This window comes from Protobothrops mucrosquamatus, unplaced genomic scaffold, assembly GCF_001527695.2.
Source record: "Protobothrops mucrosquamatus isolate PMUCROS unplaced genomic scaffold, P.Mucros_1.0 scaffold385, whole genome shotgun sequence".
NCBI lineage: Eukaryota > Metazoa > Chordata > Lepidosauria > Squamata > Viperidae > Protobothrops > Protobothrops mucrosquamatus.
This window is the reverse complement of record NW_015386717.1, coordinates 331481-352392: the sequence shown is the minus strand read 5'-3', so window position 1 is coordinate 352392 and position 20912 is coordinate 331481. Positions and strand designations below refer to the sequence as shown.

Genomic DNA, 20912 nt, shown 5'->3' with positions numbered 1-20912 from the left:
ATAGCAAAGTTATGTTTTCATCACCTATTAATTGGGAACCGTCTGTATCTGAGGCAGTTGCTAACTGAAGAGATTGTGACTAATCAACTTGCTTTGTTCTTTATAGATTATAAAGCTTAGATTGAGAATGTTGTAATCAAATGCATTAAATGATTTACTTAAGCTTTTTTTTGTTTTGCTTACAGAAAATGCTAGGACAAAAGAGATGATTTTTATTTCACACTAAGGCCTGGAACTGCCCATTGAACAAACGTCCTGATCAGGCAACATACGAATGGCCCAAGGAAGCCAGCAAATTGATTTTCAGGTTTTAAATGACCTGCGCCAAAAATTTCCTGAGGTACCTGAAGTTGTTGTGTCCAGATGCATGTTACAGGTCAGTGCTATGTTGTTACTACTTGGAGGCATTTTAATATTGTGATATTAAAAATTAGTTATAAAGTCTTTTTTGCCTAACTTATTAAATGTATATTTTCTTTGGTATACATTTTCCTGTCCCAGTTTGAATATTATCATTTGTTTTCTTTTTGTATGCTTTTAATAGTTTTAGTTCTACTTTTCTTGCTTTTGCATTTTATTTAATTTATTGATTCTGCTTTGTTTTGTATTTCATTTTAAATTGCTGGATATCAAATCTAAAAATATATACTTAATATGTTTCATAAAGATCTCTTAAAAAGGATCTCATATAGCATTTATTTTTCTCACTTGCTAAATTATGTCCATGTATCCCTTATAGCAGAGGTCCCCAACCCCCGGTCCGCGGCCCAGTACTGATCTGCGGCCTGTTGGGAACCAGGCCACGCAAGCGGCAGGCAAGCATGCGAAGCTCCATTTGTGCAAGTGGCATGCATGCGCAAAACCATTCTCTCTTCCCCCCTCTCCTGCCGCTGCCACTGCTGGTCCGCAAAGCCGGAAAGGTTGGGAACCACTGCTTTATATTACAGCATCCAATATGCCGATTAGTACACAGTAAGTATTCATTTTAAGACGATAAAACAATAGTTCTTACACTGTTTGATCCAACTAACCCCTTTTCCCAGTCTCAGAATATGATTACCCACACCAAAACAAAACAAAAACCCAGTATTGTTTTATACAAGCCTCTCTGCAGTGGCTATCCCACTGAAGATCCATGGATCTTCAGCTTTAAAAAAGCAATTACAAATTGCTCCATTACTCCTAGGATAGGCACAAATTACCTGCAGTTTAAGAATCACTGCTGTGGAGTGTTGATGTTATGATTTGGTGGCATTGTTAAACTATTTTTTCATCTTCAAATTTGTGTAGTTCTTATAGCGGTACTGTGGCCTAGTACTCTCTTCAGTTTTATATTTATATTACTTGTACTGTAGTTATCAATAGGACATCTATATTATTAGTAGGTATTAATACACAAAATAATGTTCTAATTAAAATACTATTTACGAGTTTTATGTCTTTTTTGTATTTTTATTACTGGGTCATTCTATATTTAAAAATTAACACATTCAAATTTTCCTCAAATTATGGGGTTTTAACTTAAACCAACTTTAAATCTTTGTGGACATATACACAAATACCCTGTACACTCAAGACCTTCCAGGTAGTGCTACTAATTTCTCAGTGCCTTGCGTTTTTACTTCTATCACCAAAAGTAGTGTGGTACTGGATCAAAATATTTTCTATGTAGGAAAATATAGAGATAACTTTTAAAATGAAATTGATATTAAACTCAAAATAAGCATGCATTTAACCCAAACCTAAATGCCAATATGGATCTTTCGAGCAGTAAGGTTTTATGAGAAGATTGGCGAAGATAATTAGCTGCAATAGAAATATACTTCGTTATATTCATCCACTTGCTATAGTCTTCTCCCTAAACTGCAGTTTAGTATAGTGGTTAAGGCACCATGCACGAACCAGGAGATCATGAATTATAGTCATATTTTAGGCATGAAGCCAGTTGAGTGACTTTGAGTCAGTCATTCTCAGATTTAGGAAGAAGACAAAAGCAAACCACTTCTACATGTTTAAAGACAACTACAGGGCATTTAACACATGCATACACCCCCACATATACAGGAAAGAAAGAAGGCTAATTGAGTTCAGTATTATTAACTCCCAAGAAAGATAGTACAATATTTGAAGCCATAGTATTTTAACCAATCTTTCTTTAGCTGTAACCCAGATGCATATTATTTTATTGTTTCTCTTCTAAGCTTTTTTATCCCTCTTTTGCCTGTTTTCAAATAGATTTATATGTCAGAAAGCTTGCATTTTGTTAAGTTCTTAAATAACCACGACAAAACTATAGGACTTCTACCGATGCCTGTTTTTAAATTTGTTACAGAATAATAATAACTTGGATGCCTGTTGTGCAGTTCTCTCTAAGGAGAGCACAAAATATCTCTACGGTGAAGGAGACATTGGTTTTTCAGATGATTCTGGCATTTCCAGTCTGCGAAATCACATGACATCCCTTAATTTGGATTTGCAATCACAGAATGTGAATCTCCATGGAAGAGAAGGAAGTAGAATGAATGGAAGTAGGACTTTAACTCATAGTATTAGTGATGGACACCTTCAGACCAGCTTATCCAACAGCGAATTGTGTCATCCAGAACCACAGACTGCTCCAGTCCAAGTTCCACAGGGATTCTTTGGCATATCTAATACTCCTAGTACTTCCAATTCAGGACAACATTTTGGATTTCACTTGGGCAGTAAAGGATCGTCTGGTTTGGCTCAACAAATACCTAGATTTAACCCCATTATGGTAACTTTAGCTCCAAATATTCAGCCTGGTCGGAATACCCCAACTTCTTTGCACATACATGGTGTACCTCCAATAAACAGTCCACAAGGCAATTCTATCTACATTAGACCTTATATCACAAATCCAAGTGGTACAACTCGCCAGAATCAGCAAAATCCCGCCTGGATGTCTCAGTTCAGTCCTATGCATTCTCAACAAAACTACCACCCTTCACATTCAAATCCCTGGACAACTTTGCCCACAGCCAGTTCTTTGACACATACCTCATCACAACAGTCAACTCAGTCAAACCAGCAAGGCCATCAGACCTCTCATGTGTATATGCCTATAAGTTCTCCTACAACTCCTCAAGCACCTACAGTTCATTCATCTGGTGGCTCACAGTCTTCTTCAACCCAGAGCCAATATAATATACAAAATATATCAACAGGACCTCGTAAAAACCAAATTGAAATAAAACTTGAACCACCACAAAGAAATAATTCATCAAAACTTCGTCCTACAGGTCCCCGCTCATCCACAAATTCCTCTTCCAGCAACAGCCAGACTTTAAGTAGAAGTCAACCCACTGTTTACATAGCTGCCAGTCCACCAAATACTGATGAAATAATTACACGAAGTCAGCCAAAGGTGTACATTTCCGCCAATGCTTCTTCAGGTGATGAACAACTTGTACGGAATCAGCCCACACTCTTCATATCAACAAATCCAGGAGTGACGGCCACGTCTAGGAATATGTCTGGTCAAGTTAGCATGGGACCTGCCTTTATTCACCACCACCCTCCCAAAAGCAGAACAATTGGAAACAATGTTTCTGCCACTTCTCCTCGCGTAGTGGTTACCCAGCCTAATACAAAGTACACTTTTAAAATTACTGTTTCTCCAAATAAACCCCCTGCAGTTTCACCGGGAGTGGTGTCCCCAACCTTTGAACCTACAAACCTTCTAAACCTTCCTGAACACTTTGCAGAAACAGAAAGTATCCAACACCTTAATGACCCTGTTTTAGCACATGTCGATAGGATTAGTGAAGCACGAAAACTGAGCATGGGGTCTGATGATGCAGCCTATACACAAGGTAATATTTTCGTGTGAATTATTGCGATTTCTGTCTTGCTGCTTTAGTCAATTATGTACTTACCTATTCATTTATTTTAAGTCTTTATAACAAAAAGATTTAGGAAAAAAACCCAGTACATTGACACAGATGTACATTGCCAGTACAGGTATAGTATGAAAGAATCAAGAAATATAATTATAGAAATTATAACCCTTAATACTCTAGAACTAGAAATGGTTTTGTTAAAATCCTGAGAGAAAAACCTATAAATAATTCAGAGGTTGGTTGGTAGAAGAGATAATAGAGGAAATACAGTTGGAGAGCCTGTTCATAATTTCTAGAAAAGATAAATTGCATTTTTTCATTATTTCTATTCCTATTCTATTTTTATAGAACATTTATTGCCAATTAAATCCAGTCAGACTGGATAAAGATTATGAAATTGATTTATCCACCATACTATATGTGAAGATTTTGATTTACAATATTGATTATCCCTCTCCCACACACACACATACAGAGATATTAGGACACAACTATATCCTAATAAATTTGATATTTATTTGTTTACTTAATCTAAATTTGCCAATTGTGGCTCTCTTTATGAATAAAACAAAATGAAAAATATAACCTACATATTAGTCTTAAAGTTTTTAAGTCCCTGTGCTTGAATTGATTTGCAGCATTTTCGTTTGATGCTCCCTCTTCATTTTCTTTTTCCTTCTTATTTCTGTGTATTTTTCATCTTTTTTTTTTCATATTGAATGCCAGACATCAGTGTGTGAAGCAGCTCTGCAGATCTCTGCATGAAAATGCTGTACAGGTATCCTCATATAATAAACACTTGTTCAGTGACCCTTGATGGCGCTAAATGAGTGGTACTTACAACTGCTCCTCAAAGTTCTGGCTGACGCAGCATCCCTGCAGTCGTGTGATAGTGATTCAGGTGCTTGGTGACCAACTCACAATTGTCATCACCCCTTGTGAACTTCACTGCTAGCTTGTGATAAAGTCAGTGAAGAAGCTAAAAAGAAATCAAAATGGTGACCACATGATATTATGCTCAATGATGTTGTGGGACTGCCGTCACTAAGTGGCACAGTCATATCATGTCATGCTTTACTACCACATTACTTAGGGATGGAAATTCAGGTCTGAGTTACCTTTGTTAACTGAGGACTACCTGTATTATGCTTTGGCTTGGGACCTTCCAAGGCAGATTCCTGTAGCCATTGCTCATTTTTTTAGAAAGGTTCCCTCCTTCAAAGTTAGCATGCCCAAAATTTTAACCAAAAGTTTAAGCATCTGAAATGGCCAGAAAATTTCAGTTACATCAGTTATTTAATTTATAGAGTAATAATTTATCACATTGTTGTTTATTGATTTTGATACTTTGGTAACTGCTGAACAGTAATTTGCAAGATAATTGGTCAAGATGATTATCTTCAAAACAGTTTTTGAGAATATCAGATACAAGGAAAGGTGAAAAATTAGCGTAGATTATAATCTATCAGAAACATATCCCCATTTACCTCATCTTTTCTGTTCTTGAGATCATAATCCACCACGTAACAGGATAGAAAAACTGATCTGTTTAACTGAGAATCAGGATGGTGTAGTGATTGAGTTGTTAGACCCAGATTCAAGCCCACAATAAGTCATGGAAATTCATTGGGTGATTTTGAGCTAGTCACTCTTTCTCTAACAAAGTTTTTGTTGCCAGAAAAATTGAAGGAGGTAGTGTTATATATGCCAGTTTGAGTTTCTGAAAGAGGAGTGGGATATAATAAATTAATAATCTTTTGCAGGTTTGCCTTCTTTCACGTAATAATGTTTTTTTTTTACATTTATTACTCCCAGTCTGAAAATAAACAGGCATCTAGATTAAGATGAAAAACCAGGCAGCCTGGAGGTCATTGTAATTCCTCTCACTCTTACAAAGTTCCTTGGTATATTCAATTAAGAAAAAAGAGACCATCTCCTTGGCTAATCTTTATGTAGGCATTTTACTTCATCTAGTCAGCAAGATTGTAACTTTGTTTATTTATTCTTTTGGTAGATTGCCTGTCAGGGATCAAATCCAGTAAAAAGCAAATTGCTGCTTTTTGCTGATGTTTTTGCTTGCAGGTTGCTGACTATGAAAAGTAGAGGAAAGAAAGATTTGGGGAAGTTTCTTGACTGCATGAATAACATTACTGTTGCAGTAAGCGACAAGAACATGCACATACACTCATCCACACACACATGCAGTCCAATGCTTTAATCTCAGAAGTTTAACTTTAATGTTGCAAGTATGGAGACAATATATACACATGCAAATCAACATTTTACTTGTTGAGTTTACACAACTTGCTTTATCAGCCCTTGTCTATGCGATACAGTAGTTCATGCACTTATATCAATCTGGTCATGTGCTTAACTGCTGCTTTTTTAGGAATACTCTGATTCCATGTTACCTTATCCATCCTAAATGTGCTGCTGATTGGAAGAAAAATTATATGTACAGTTTAACTCTATCATAAACTGTAAAACAGCAGCCCAGTCGAAATGTTTGGAATACCTCTTGACATGCATTTGTTCTGCTTTGAGCCTTGAATAGGTTTTCAGGAAATAAACTTAACTGAGGTCAAAGCATTTTGCACATTTTGTGTTGGAAAGTCTGATTCTGGAATACTGCTAAGATCATCACAATTACTGTACATCTAGGGTTTTCACTGTAGTAGAGATATGTGTCTGCAACTTTTTTCACTGTCTATTGCTATTGCTGCCCACATATTTACCTTTGGGGATCGAAATGTTACAATCTTTTTATGGTCTACATTGAACCACTTGTTCAGTGACCCTTTGATGGCGCTAAATGAGTGGTACTTACAACTGCTCCTCAAAGTTCTGGCTGATGCAGCGTCTCTGCAGTCGTGTGATAGTGATTCAGGTGCTTGGCGACCAACTCACAACTACAATGTTACTGCATCATGTCATCACCCTTTGCGACCTTCACTGCTTGCTTGTGACAAAGTCAGGAAACTAAAAAGAGGTCAAAATGGTGACCACATGATATTATGCTTAATGATGTTGCGGGACTGCCATCACTAAGCGGCACAGTCATATCATGTCATGCTTTACTACCACATTACTTAGGGATGGAAATTCAGGTCTGAGTTACTTTTGTTAACTGAGGACTATCTGTATTATGCTTTGGCTAGGGATCTTCCAAGGTAGATGCCTGTAGCCATTGCTCGTTTTTTAGAAAGGTCCCTCCCTCAAAGTTAGCATGCCCAAAATTTTAACCAAAAGTTTAAGCATCTGAAATGGCCAGAAAATTTCAGTTATATCAGTTATTTTCACTGTCTCGAATTTGTGGGACTATGAGGATATTGCCACATACATTGTATTTTCCTTTGGGGATCAAGATGTTACAATCTTTTTATGGTTCTTTACTATATTTCAGTTCAGTGGGAATATATTAAATTACCAAATTGTAGCAGTTCAAAATAATGTATTAGAGATTTTAACAATAGCACAGAGTAGTAAATGGGCAAGCATGAAAGCAAGCAAATACCTGCATCCTTCAGTGCTTAGAATACAGCTTCAGATAGATTCAGTTTCACATTGTTAAAAAGAAACTGATGCTTTGAGTTGAAAGTTGGATATCCATTTGTTATCTGAACTACAGTTTATGTGAATTTGAGTGTTTTTTCTAAATTATTTGAGATATTTTGCAAGCAAGTTTTTTACTACATTATGGGCCAAGGGATATTAATTTTTATTCTCCCCTGTGTCTAGTAATAAAAAAATATTTCATGGATGTCCATATTCTACATCACAGTTATAGGTAGTTCTCGACGTATGACCACAGTTGACCCCAAAATTTCCATTGCTAAGCAAGACAGTTGTTAAGTGAATTTTGCCCCATTTTACGACCATTCTTGCCACAGTTGTTACATGAATCACTGCAGTTAAGTTAGTAAAACAATTGTTAAGTGAATCTGGCTTCCTCATTGACTTTGCTTATCAGAAGGATGCAAAAGGTGATCAGATGATCCAGAGACAGTGCAGCTGTCATAAATACTGGCTAATTGAAATATTTCTGAGCAGTGGCTTTCAATAAACAATTTCCATATCGACTTTGACTACCAGAGTGTTATAGATATATAGTGCAAATTCTCTTAAGAGAGGTTTGTATGTTTGCCAGTACTAATTCTTTTATTCTGTTGTTAACAAATTCTTACCAAGTTCATGTAACATAATTAGAAATCTTAGACAACATGATACATTTATTGAATATTTCTGCCATTGTCAATGGATGATAAAAATGAGGTTTTTCTGGAATGAAATGAAAACACATATCAAATATATAGGCCCATTTTTCAGTGGTTGGGGAAACCGTGAATATCATCTATCAAAGATAGTCCTCAAATAGTTCTCAAAATATGTCACTTGGTGGAATCATCTGTATATATGATATTGAATGAAATCCATTGTCACATATTTTTCTGTTTGGAAGGCCATTTTATTTTTTGGCAAATCATTGCAACAACCTGATGTTTGCAAGTGACTCAAAATCAGGGTCCTAATATACAAAGCTCTTTGTCTATTGTCTTGACTTATGTCTGACTGAGGGCAGATAACGTGTTGAGAAGCTGTAATATGAGATGATTTGGACAAATTGATTGATCCATATGATATGTTGTAGTATGCCCATCGGTTCTGGCATATTTTTGATAGCTGTTGGGCTCCATTGAAAGAATTGTGTCAGCTAATAATTAAAGACTTTAATTACTGTTAGACTACAAATTATCTGGGTATCTGTTTCAGCTCTTACTGCTAAAACAAGTGTATTCTTGTTGGTCCCTAAAATCATACTTAAAAAGTTGCTTGATTTTGTTCAGGTATAGATGCACTTGATAGGCCCACAGATCTGTACCAATACCTATTAGTATTGGTACAATTTTTATCTTGTGGACCTTTAAAATGAAGAGCAGAGAGCTTTGATGGTTGTAACCAAGCTATTTAGTATTTTTGATATTGTTGTTGCTTTATAAAGATTTGTTTGAAGTGGGTGGCTCAAGACCCAGTATGTATAAAAACTACTCCTAAGTGTGAGAAGGAGTCTATTTGTTTTATAGGTTCTTCTTCTAAGTTTCAATTGTGTTTGGGTCATCTTTTTCCAAAAACCATCACTTTGGATTTATTAATATTAAAAAAATTAGAAGTGCACTAGGAGCCAAATTTCCCCATCAATTTTCTCAGGCCTGCTTGGAAGGATGCCATCAGAATCATGTCATCTGCATACAAAAGAATATTGATGTATCTGTTAAGGATCTTTGGCATGTGAACATCTGTAGAATGGAGAAATTATGGGATGTTGTTAACATAAAGTTTGGGGCCAAAGTGCATTCTTGTCTAATACTTTTATAAGTGGATACTGTGGGTGAGAGAGCCATTTACTCCAGTATGGACTTTCAAGTATATATTTGTATTGAGGGCCTTTACCAGGTATAGAAATCTAGATTCCATATTTAGCTTGACAGCCTTCTTCCATAAGATGTCTCTATTTATGGAATCTAATGGCACACTGAGATCTATGAAAGATGTAAACATATTTGCCATCTGTTGTGCATTTGGTAATAATATAGTATAGAATAAATCAATGATCTGTTGTCGAGTACCAAGTCTGAATGTAGACTATTCTTCTGCTAATATATTCTTATCAATTGCCAATCCTCTGCTTTCTTCAAGAGATGTTTTGCATACATCTTCGTTGTTATATCAATAAGGCATATGAATCTGTAATTTTGCGGATGTGTCTTCTTTGTTTTCTTTTTTGTGTATGGGAACTGTAATGAAAAGTTCCCAACCTGCTGGGATTTGGCCAGTATTGTCCGTCTGTATGTAATCAGCCTACTAGTAGTGGAGCCCACCAGTCAATGTGTGTCCTAAAAAGTTCTGTGACTTAAGAAGTCTTCACCGGGTGACTTATTGGGATTTAGTGACTGGATAATGTGCTTAATTTCTGTCATTGTCACTGGTGGCCAATGAAGGATGTTGTCAAGGATCAGAGATTCGGCAGTCATCGTTTCTGGATGATCCTGTTTAGAGTTGACAAATAAGTTAGAAGTGTAGCTGAGATGGAGATATCAAATAGGAGCTTATGCTTCTTCAGTATATCAGATAGAATATTCCAAATTATTTTTTTATTTATTTATCATATTTAAGAATTGCCAATCTCCCTCACACAAATATGATTCAGTTGGACTCTTTGACTGTCTTTTGTAGCTCAGATCAACTGTTGACCCTTCTTGGTGACTATTTCTTGTAATTGTATCTAAGCTTTAAATCTGGGCATGATGGTTTGGTGTGGGTTTTTTTCCCAACCAAATACAAAACTGCTTTTAGGTCTTTCATGAGCAAGAACAATCAAGGTTGAACCAATTAGATTTTATGGGCTGACAGTTCCTAGCTGGCAATTTTTCTATGAGAAAGTTTTTTGATGTGTAGTATAGATTGAGATACTGGTAAATATTCCATTTGAGTTTTAAGTAGATATAACAACTATTTTCACTCAGGACTGGGCCTTCTCAGAGTTTCGTAAAGCTTGTAATTGCCTTTGTGCACACCTTAGACCATTTGAGCCTTTTAGCTTGTCTCACTTTAACATTAGCAAATACCCTTTTGTCCAGGCGGGTGGGATCAAGTGATGGTTTTTAAGGAAGGGTTGAACCAGTGCTTTTTTGAAAGGTGTGATGCCCACGTAGGCATAATCATGCAAAGAAGTCCCCACTCTAACATTAAAGTCTTTCAGTAGGATCACAGCGGCTTTGTATTTGTCTCTAAGATTGTCTTTCTAATTGCACCCAGATATCAGGGAGAAGTAGGGAGAGGAATGTAGAACACAACATTTAGCAGCACAACTTCAGATGATTTATGTTTAAATTGAATAGCTAGAAGATAGAAGGGGGTCTTCTTTGAGAATCAGTTCTCCTTGCCAGCTTACCTCCCTTGGCAAATAAACATAATCCCCTTGGGGCTCGTTCCTAAATTTACATGCTGTTACATGCCATGATCTGAAGGTGAATATCTTCATTAAAGATAAAGTAAAGGTATCTCCTGTCCAGGTGATTCCGATTCTTGGGAGTAATGCTCATCTCCGTTTCTTATCCAAGGGAGTCAGCATTGTCTGAAGACTCTTCCGTGATCATGTGGCCAACATGACTCTATGCTGAGGCTCATGGAACGCTGTTACCTTTCCATTGAAGTGGTACTTATTTATCTACTTCAGCGGTTCTCAACCTATGGGTCGCGACCCCATTTGGGGTCGATCGACCATTTCACGGGGGTCGCCAAGCAAGGCTGTCCGCCATTTTCTTCCCCTTTTCCGGCGGGTGCCTTACCTCTCTTGAGCTGGGCCAGCTGGTGGTCGGCCTGCTCCGTCTCTGCCGCTTGCCAGCTATGCCTTGGCCGGCGCAGGGGGCGGAACCACGCATGCGTGGCACTCCCGGGCAGGGAAAGTCCTCAACTTACGCCCGGTTGGGTAGTCCTCGACTTACGACCGGTTTAGTCCTCGACTTATGACCGGTTTAGTCCTCGACTTACGACCGGTTGGGGGGTCGCGGCATTAAAAAGGTTGAGAACCACTGATCTACTTGCTTTTGCATGCTTTCGAACTGCTAAGTGGGCAGGAGCTCTGGGGTGAGTAACAAGAGCTCACCCCGCTGCACGGTGCTCACTTCTTGAACTTGGGCTGTCAGCTTTTCAGCTGAGAAGTTAGCATTTTTTAACCACTGAGCCATCGCAACCCCTTGAATATCTTCATTACCGGTGGCTACCCATGTTTCTTAGAATGCTATGATGTTGAACTTGGAAAGGTATTCCAACAAATCTCCATCTTACATTTTATTACATCCGGCTATATTCCCTGTCAGTAGCTGAATAAAACTTGTCTACTGTCAGAAGGAGTAGTTGGTGATGTAAGTGAAGGCTGCAGTTGAATAGTATGACTCATGCAATTACTCTACAGGTGAGATGAGATCCAAACTCTCTTCAGTATCTAGGAAGGCACATTGGTTGTAATTTGGCCCACCTCTGCTGCTGTCTTACTGCTGTTTAGAATCAGGTAGGTTTTGTAATGTTTGCACACAGAATAATTAGAAAGTTGTCCTTTCATGTCTATATCATTGGCCAGAGGAGTTGGCTCAGCCCTGAGTGATTATTCTTTCTTCCTCTGGGGCTACGTTTGTCATAATTTCCTGTGATTTGTGGAGTAGAGGTTTGCCTGGAAAGCTGGAGGATATGCCAGTTTGTGTTAGACTACAGATATCCATTTCATGTTCCTGTGAAGCCTGACACCTTGTTCCCAGGATTTTAGGCCTTCAAGACCTTCCTCTTGTCTATCAACAGCATCCAATGTTTTATTCTTTGAAATTTGGAGTTTGTATCCATTCTAAGGGACTCTTGTGTTGATTATCAGCTTATCTAGATTTCCCTAAGAAGAAGGGTTATTTAATTAGTTAATAATCCAATGGATTGCTTAAAATTCATTCAATTGCATTTACTACATGAATCAGTGCTAATTCAGCATTTCGGCTAATCCAGTTTTTGGTCAATTTTCAAGAGACCTCATAATGCTTTTAATTAAGATGTGATTCACAAAGCTTTACATGCTTTGTTAAAACATTGAGCTTTAAGATAGAAGCAGATTACACTGAAGCAATTATTTGAAAATAATTAAACATAGATTTAAGAAATTGCTTTGTTTGATGTCTCTTTTTCTTATAAAGAGGACTATAATATTTCAGAGAAAAATTCACAGAAATGTTTTTATATGTAATGAGGTAAAACAAGCTTTGAGTGATTCACCAGCACTATCCCATTTGTGGCTCTGACCACCTTTCTTACTACTAGGATAATATGAAAGAGTTTGAGATACAGAGTTAGGGTTTTGTTTGCATGACAAGGTCATAATTTACTTTGAGAAAACTTAGGAATTAATCACAAATGTTTGGAACTAGGATAGGTTCTAGTTGGTTCCTGCTGGCAGAGAAACTAATTGGGAAGATTAATCAGTTAGGATTTGTAAGGGGCAATGGAAAACTGAAATGGTGAGTAGAAGTTACGGATTGTTTAGAAGAGGCAAGCGATGAAGAACCTTCCTAGCATAACATGTGGTTATCTCCAGGATCACCTTCTCACAACTGTTTTTGTCTGCATAAAAAGAATAGCAGAAGGCTCACACTTCAAGCCATTTCTTTTAAAGAATTTCATCATCAGTGTCCCCATAGATCTTCTCAATCACTGTCTCTCTACTTTGGAACAGCTGAGATTCCCCTGAGAATCACTTGTATTACTCCAATCCTGTTGGGTTTTAGGAGGTTTTTGGAATCCTTTCCCCCCCCCAAAAAAAAGATGTGCTATGAATTATTCCTTTTGTAGTATGATGTTTATTTTCAGTGGAATTTTTAGTTTAGAATTATGATTCAGATTGCTGATTAATCAGTATTTAATCAGTATTCTTAATTGGGAAAATAGATGTAAACCACTTGAGGTTGATAATAATTGAAATGGCATGTAAATTAATAAATAAATAAAGAAAATAGAAAAGGGAGTGGGCTATAATTAGGTGATTGTTTATCAGAAACAGACTAGGGCTATATGGAAGTTTGTTCTTTATAGATTAGAAAGTTAACTAAGGAAGCAAAAGCAAGGAAAATTTAAATTTCACATATTGATCAATTTCATAATGCAATTTTGAAATTACCATATTGATTAGATTGTTATAAACTTGGTTTTTATGGTTTTTATAAGTCATTATGTGTCCCTATGTTTCATATTGGACAAACTGGGAAATTCTCATATAATTGTTTGTCCTAGGACTGCACTGGGTTAAAACAAATGCTGTGAAGAGAACATTAAATTGGTTAAGATGGTATCTTAATGTTCTTCAGCTTTACTAGTACATCAGAAGGCTAGGATGGAACGGCTTCAACGAGAACTTGAGATTCAAAAGAAAAAGCTGGATAAACTAAAATCTGAAGTCAATGAAATGGAGAATAATCTAACACGAAGGCGGCTGAAAAGATCAAATTCTGCTTCCCAAATTCCTTCAGTAAGTCATCATTTCTGGAGATACAGAATAATCCAGTATTACCATAAAATTAATATAAATCAAATCAAAAAAGCAGTTTTTAGGTATAAAATCTGCAGGGTATGTGGTGAGCAAGTACAAATTGAGAAGTATAGTGATATTCAGAAAATATATTCAGAAAAATTAAGAAGTCATTCATATGGAGCACTTTTTCAGTCATTTGTGCTTACTGTCATATCTCTGTTATAATCAAGCCTGTTCTTAATATAATTATTCCTAGGTAATATGTCTTCTATCTAGCTTTATATTTTTCTGGAGCTTTCATTTATTAAAAGCTAAAAATTATTTCAGTATTTAAAGTTATGATTATGTGATCTAGGTAGTCATTAATTTGATTTCCAGATATTTAATTGGTTTTCAGCATACCCAAGAGATTGCCTGAATGGCTTAAAAATATTAAAATGATTATATAATTCTAATGATACCATCATCAACCAATAACCATGTCTTGTTATCATAGCCATGAAACTAATAATTCTGTGTTTTTCAGCTTGAAGAAATGCAACAGTTAAGAAGTTGTAACAGACAGCTTCAAATAGACATAGATTGCCTAACCAAAGAAATTGATCTTTTTCAAGCAAGAGGTATTGTATTAGAAATATGAACAATCTTTTTATCTTTTAGTATGTAAGATTCGAGAACTGCAGAATAGAGTGGCTGTGCATGCTTTGAAAATTATTCAGAAGTGTGTTGGCCTTCAAGAGAACAAAGCTTTATTCTACCAAAGTAGCCAATTTTCTTCAGGCTTCTACTGAAGAAAAAGATGCTGCTGCTTTAAGAGTTGTATTAATGAGTGGCTTCCTTAGAGCAATACTTTATTACAGAGGTCCCCCCCCTCGGTCCGTGGACTAGCACCAGTCTGTGGATATCATAAACCAAGCTGCGCAAATAAGTGAAGCCCCATCCGCGGGATGCAGGTAGCACATGAAACCGCATCCCTTCCGGTCCAAGGAAAAACCTCTCTCCATGGAACTGGTCCCTGTTGCCCAAAAAGTTGGGGGCCACTGTTATACTATGCTCCCCTGTAGAAAGCACTAAAGCGCTTCTGTGGTAAAAGGATTCAATTTGATATAATTAACAGTGCTTTATAATAAAAAGAAAATTCTTAGCTGTGTAGTTACAAGTTATCTTTTACTTCCTCTGGTTTGGGTTTTTTTGGGAGGGGGGGGTAAAAATTTAAAATTATATTTATTTGAGTAAGGAGACAAACAACTTAGCAAAACATAATAAAAAGTAGTTAGTAACATGTGGCCATATTCTATTATGCACAGAGATGCAATTCAGTACTTGCACTTAGATGCAATGCTGGGACTTGCATCTAAGTCCCAGCATTGGATGCACCCTTAGAATTTGGGATGGAGGAGAAAGAGGATATATGTTCTTTTAAAAAAATTCCTACTAAAAATCAGATTGTAAATTCAGAATTGTGTCAGAATCAAAATTAAATTGGGGTTTTTACTATTTCAGAATAATATACAGGATACGAGTTGGATACACTTCGTAATTTCTTTGCTTCATAATTATAGACATATTCCTGGAGAAAATGGGTCAAATATTTGCATTTTTCCAGTCCGCTTATCACCCAAAGAATTCCTCTTTTGGGTGTATTAAAAGTGCAATAAAGTAAATTGAAATTGATACATTTTAGCAATTGGAATGCAGACAAATGGAACTTAGCATTACTGTTATTTTAATTTTTTAATGCTTACTTAGAGTACCAAACATCAATATGTTTCTTTCTTAAATTCAAATGAGATAATGTACTGTCTAGGTACTCAGGATGAGGTTATCAACTGTGGTGTCTGTATTCTTAATTCTCAATTTTAAATTTGATGTTTTTATTAGAGATTCTACCACATTATAGGAAAATCCCAGAGGGGGAGAAATAATAATTTAGGCCATTGTATCTATGAACAGATTTTTATACTTTTTAGTGAAAACTCTTAAAGTCTTCTGAGCTCACCTTGATTATCTTTCCCTTTGAAGTAAATATTTTTTCTCTCCCATCCCCTTCGTATTATAATGTGAATGGGCTCATATGTGAGTATTCAAAGCTGGTGGATCTTATTAAATGGTCTCAGATCTTCCTTTTAAAACAAAGTATAACTATGCAATGTTACCAGTGATACCTTGATCATAAATATCCCACTGCATCAGTTTTAATTGCCTTTTCTGTCCTAGCTCTGTATGATGTATTCTTATTTTTTTCAGGACCACATTTTAATCCCAGTGCCATCCATAATTTTTATGACAATATTGGATTTCTAGGTCCTGTGGCACCAAAACCCAAAGGTAATGCTAGTAATTATTTTTCTTTTCAAATTATCTCTGGAATCAAACTGTATCATTTAACTTATTTTAGTCTGTAATATTTGTAATCTGTTGCTGGGAAAACTGTTGGAGGTCTGTAGAATTCAAATAATAAGTCATCACATTCATTTGCTCTAATTATTCTTGTTTATTTGTTCTTTTTTCTTGCATCATCCCATTTTTTTTAAAGACAGGAGCTATACATTTACACATGCTAGGACATTTGATTTCTCTTCAGTTTTAAACATAAGAACTGAGAAATTATCTTGGGATATGCACACATACTCTTTCCCAAATACTGTTTCTTTAGTGTTTATGGTGCTGTGTTCTCTTTCTGATCTCTCTTTATCTTTCTTGGTAGACTGAAAATAAGGGACAGATAGATCTTAACAGAAGACTCAACCCTCTTGAAAAAGCATTACCCACCCCTAATTTCTCCAAACCAGGAATACACCAGCATTTCTTTTGCACCTTTCCCCAGGGGAAGTGGGAACCTTTCGTTTCATATTTTTTTCAGGATTTGCGGTGTAAAGCATTTGTTTTAGCTCTTTTAAAATAACCATCAAAAACAAATCCTATAGAATGCTGCGTAGTTTCATATGACTTTGAAGCTAGAAAAACAGAGAGGCAAGTACCCAAAGCCAAGAAAAGAAAGAGGGAAATATGTCAAGTCCTAGCAAATTGTTTTATTACATGTAGGTCCAGTACATTTCAAACAAGATCCTTTGTCAAGGGTCCTACATGCTCTCTTTTTTTTCCCCTGGCTCTTGAACTTGCATATTTCTCACCTTGCATATGTAGTAATTTATTCACTCTTGAATTATGAGTTGGACTTTTAAAATCACGGTAGTGAAAATAATATTTGAAAGTTTTAATATGTAATCAGTATTGCTTACATAGAGTCTACTTGGGTCAGATGGGTGGGTATATAAATTTATTAAATAAATAATAATTGGAAAGGGGGAACATACAGATATTTTGTTCAGCTATTCATATTTGACCATTGTTTTTTTCCCCCCCACCTCAGCTGATCAAAAATCCGTGATCAAAACACCAAAGACTGTTCCAGATACTGAAGAAGATGAGGGAGCTCAGTGGAATTGTACAGCTTGTACTTTTTTAAATCACCCAGCCTTAAATCGTTGTGAACAGTGTGAGATGCCCAGGCATTTCTGAGCCAGGGAGGCTTACTTATCTTCTGTAAATCCAACTTCTGACTATTGTGTCATTTCCTTGGGATAAATAATCATTTATGCATAGGATTTTGTAAAATTGAACATGTGACAAGGTTTATTAGTAATGTTAAATGTCATGACACAGAGATAATACCTCAGTCTTGTGCTGAAGGCAGCTGGAAATTCATCGGCTGGAAGGTGATCTCCTGAAAGAACTCGGTTGCCAGTTGCCTAACACGTACAGTATTACCAGATGCCCATAAGAATAACTCTCACCAGGTTCAGTGCTTTGGTGTTCCCAACAGCCTTTCTCCACAGATGTCACTACTGAATTTTGACAGGGGAAGGAATTAGATTGATAGCTTTTTTCGTTTTTGTAAAGCTTTCAGTAAAACACTACATTCACAAGAGGAAATGAAAAAGGAACAAATTGAAACTCTATTTGCTGCCACAGAGGGCCCAGGAATCATAGAAGAACTTCAGAAATGTAGAGGTACTCTTCATCTTGTCTTCCGGAAAACAGTTCCACACTGTGAAGACAAAAATCAGTACAATCATCTGAAGATGAGGAAAGAAAACTGCATGCTTTGTCTGTACCATAGTCACCGTGAAATACCCCCAAGGCTTTTCCTACTGTACATAGTTCTAGAATCTCCCTTAAATGACTTTTCTTCACCTTTTATTATTTCTTGTACTTCTTAATGTATAGTGTAATAGTCTTTGTTAACTTTCTTTCTCCCTTTAAGTGATTATGCACGATTGTGATCCCTTTGCGTTAAAAAAAGTTTTTGATCTGAGAGAAGCCGTGCCTTAAAACAGCATTCATGACAATGCACAATCTAGCTCTTGTCTGCCTCTTCTGTATGTTGCTCTTGTAAATGCTGGTAATCTGTGAAGACCTGCAGATGCAGTATGTTAAAAATGCAGGAAACGTTCGTGCTTCTAGTTCACTCAGGACACTGATTTTTACGGTGGGTGACACCTGGTAATATTCTGCCCAGCAAACAAAAGCAGAAGAGAAATTGAGTCCCACCCCCAGCATATCTGCATCTGTTAGGCTTGCTTCATTTGCTGGGCATCTTTAAAATTCTCCAGAATTAAAAATACTGGGACTGGGAGGGAGAGGGACATACTGAGTACACAGAATAGCAGCAATAGCAGAAAACATTAGTATGGTCATTGTTGGCAGCTAGTTCTTAAACCTGATTTGGTGGAGAATAGCAATAATTAGAATCATTTGAAAGACAGCCTGGAAAAGAGAAAACAAGCAGACTTGAAGCCATGCCAAGCATCTCTTTTTTTCATGTCCTTGTTTCTAAGGAAATCTATTCAGGTGATTAGGAAAACTTTTAATAGAAAGCAAGATCATGGTTTTATTTTTTATTTTTTTATTTTGCTCTCTTGCATACTACGTAAATGATATGTCATCTCTCGGGATGAGGTGAGAAGAAGCAATGAACAGCAAAATTCTGCTCAGAATTAAGTGCCATTAAGTTCAGTGAGACTTACTGCAAGGTAAGTGGATATACTATTGCAGCCTAAATGTAGCGAGAGACAAAGTAGACTGTCACCCACTGTAAATATTTGCCAGTGGACATCTTCAACAGCAATTTTACAAGTGGTCTTATGAAAATATACAAATGCCTTTGTTTTAAAGGCTTTGTAATTTTTTAAATATGGGAATTAAATTAGTATCCCAAGTAATCAGTCGGTAAATCCAAAGTCCTTGAATTGAATGCATTATGTTATTAAAAAAAAGAAGCTTTGTTTTTCAGCTTCATCTGCAGTTCTATGTGAAGATTGATAAATGAATTTTTACCTGTTTTATTAATAAAACATAATTTGGATATCTTGAGTTGATGGTTTTGTGATTTAGGTGGGTTAACTGTCTTTGTAACAGATAAGTTATTTATAAAAATTAAAAAATATATTGTAACATCTGTTTTGTGTCTTTTTAACTAGGAAATAACATGTTTTGCTGTGGATATTAAATAATTGGTCAGTTCTAGGATACACGATGATTCTGATTTCAAATTCAGACCATGAAAGCTCTTTATTAGGTTTGAAATCCATAGCCTAAAAGCAAATCTAATGTTTGTTCAAATGTTACTATAGGTCAGTGGTGGCGAACCTATGGCATGCCTGCCAGAGGCAGCACTCGGAGCCCTCTCTGGGCACACGTGCCGTTGCTCCAGCCTTGCCTCCCCCCGCGACTCCCTCCTCACCAGCAGCCCTCCTGGAGGAGAGTCGCCCCTGAGTGTGGCCCACGCAGAGCAGTGCAGCCAAGGACATGGCAACCAGGCAAGCGTAGGCAAGACTCTGCCCTCACGCCCCATCGTGCATAGTTGATGCTGCGGGGCGTGGACAGAGCGTGGCGCTGCTGGGCTGCCTGGGTGATCTGCAGTGGGCCCTGGAGGCGGTGAGTGGCCCTGCGGGCAGGTGGGATAGGGCTGGAGCAAGGGCAGGCAGGGGGTGGAGCGGGGGCGGGGCCAGTTTTTGGGCACTCAGTCTCTAAAAGGTTCACCATCACTGCTATAGGTACTTTTAAGGAAATAATCTGCTCGGTATCTGCAGTTGCTAAGATGTAACCTTAGTAAGCATACTGGCACAATCTTTGATTGCTTATTTTTATCTGTTATATATTAATACAGGTAGTTCCCAACTTACAACCATTCATTTAACAACTATTCAAAGCAAGGATGACTTCGGAAAAAGCAATTTACAACCTGTCCTCGCACCTATGATCGTCATGCCACCTCTGCGGTGACATGATTGCAATTCAGGCACTTGGCAACTGGCTCACACTTGCAACCAGTTGCAGCATCCTGCAGTTTCATAATCACAGTTTATTACCTTCCCAGCCAGTTTCTGACAAGCAATGTCAACTGGAGAAACTGGTTTTTGTTAACAACTGCATGATTTGCTTGTCGAGCATGAGATTCACTTAACGACTGCAGTAAAAAAAGGGTCAAAATCTGGTTTTTGTCATATGATAACCCACTTTACAACTGCACCAACATACAGCGGAAATTCTGGCCCCAATTGTGGCAAATCGAGGACTAGTTGTATGGAAATTATAAATGAATCACTTTCTTTGATTAGTAAATTCTTATAAGAATCAGCCCTGTCTGAGGTAAATGACAAATTTAAAAAATTACAGAATAACATTTCAAAACAAGAACGTTGTAGGGAATATAAAAGCACATGGACTCAGCCAATAATACTTCACATGTGTCTACTATTTATGCAATATGTTAACTTTCTAACAGTGGGTAAGTTGCTGTTAATTGTAATAGAGACCAGGCTCCATTAAGTCATAAGTTGAGAACTACCTGTAAGATACAGGATCTAGAGTAGGGGTAGTCAACCTTGGCTCTTTTATGACTCGTGGACTTCAATTCCCAGAATTCCTGAGCCAGCTTAGCTGGCTCAGGAATTCTGGGAGTTGAAGTCCATGAATCATAAAAG

General features: G+C 37.0%; 1 protein-coding gene across 1 annotated transcript; it reads left to right on the top strand.

Annotated features, from left to right (window-relative positions):
- The first annotated feature begins 194 nt into the window (after positions 1-194).
- On the top strand, positions 195-19367 carry TAB2 (TGF-beta activated kinase 1 (MAP3K7) binding protein 2). Its single transcript, XM_015815919.1, has 6 exons — positions 195-376; positions 2333-3836; positions 13760-13920; positions 14450-14543; positions 16171-16251; positions 17297-19367. Exons 1-6 carry the CDS (start codon positions 275-277, stop codon positions 17443-17445), a joined length of 2091 nt encoding a protein of 696 aa, XP_015671405.1. The 5' UTR covers positions 195-274; the 3' UTR covers positions 17446-19367.
- Positions 19368-20912: the final 1545 nt, after the last annotated feature.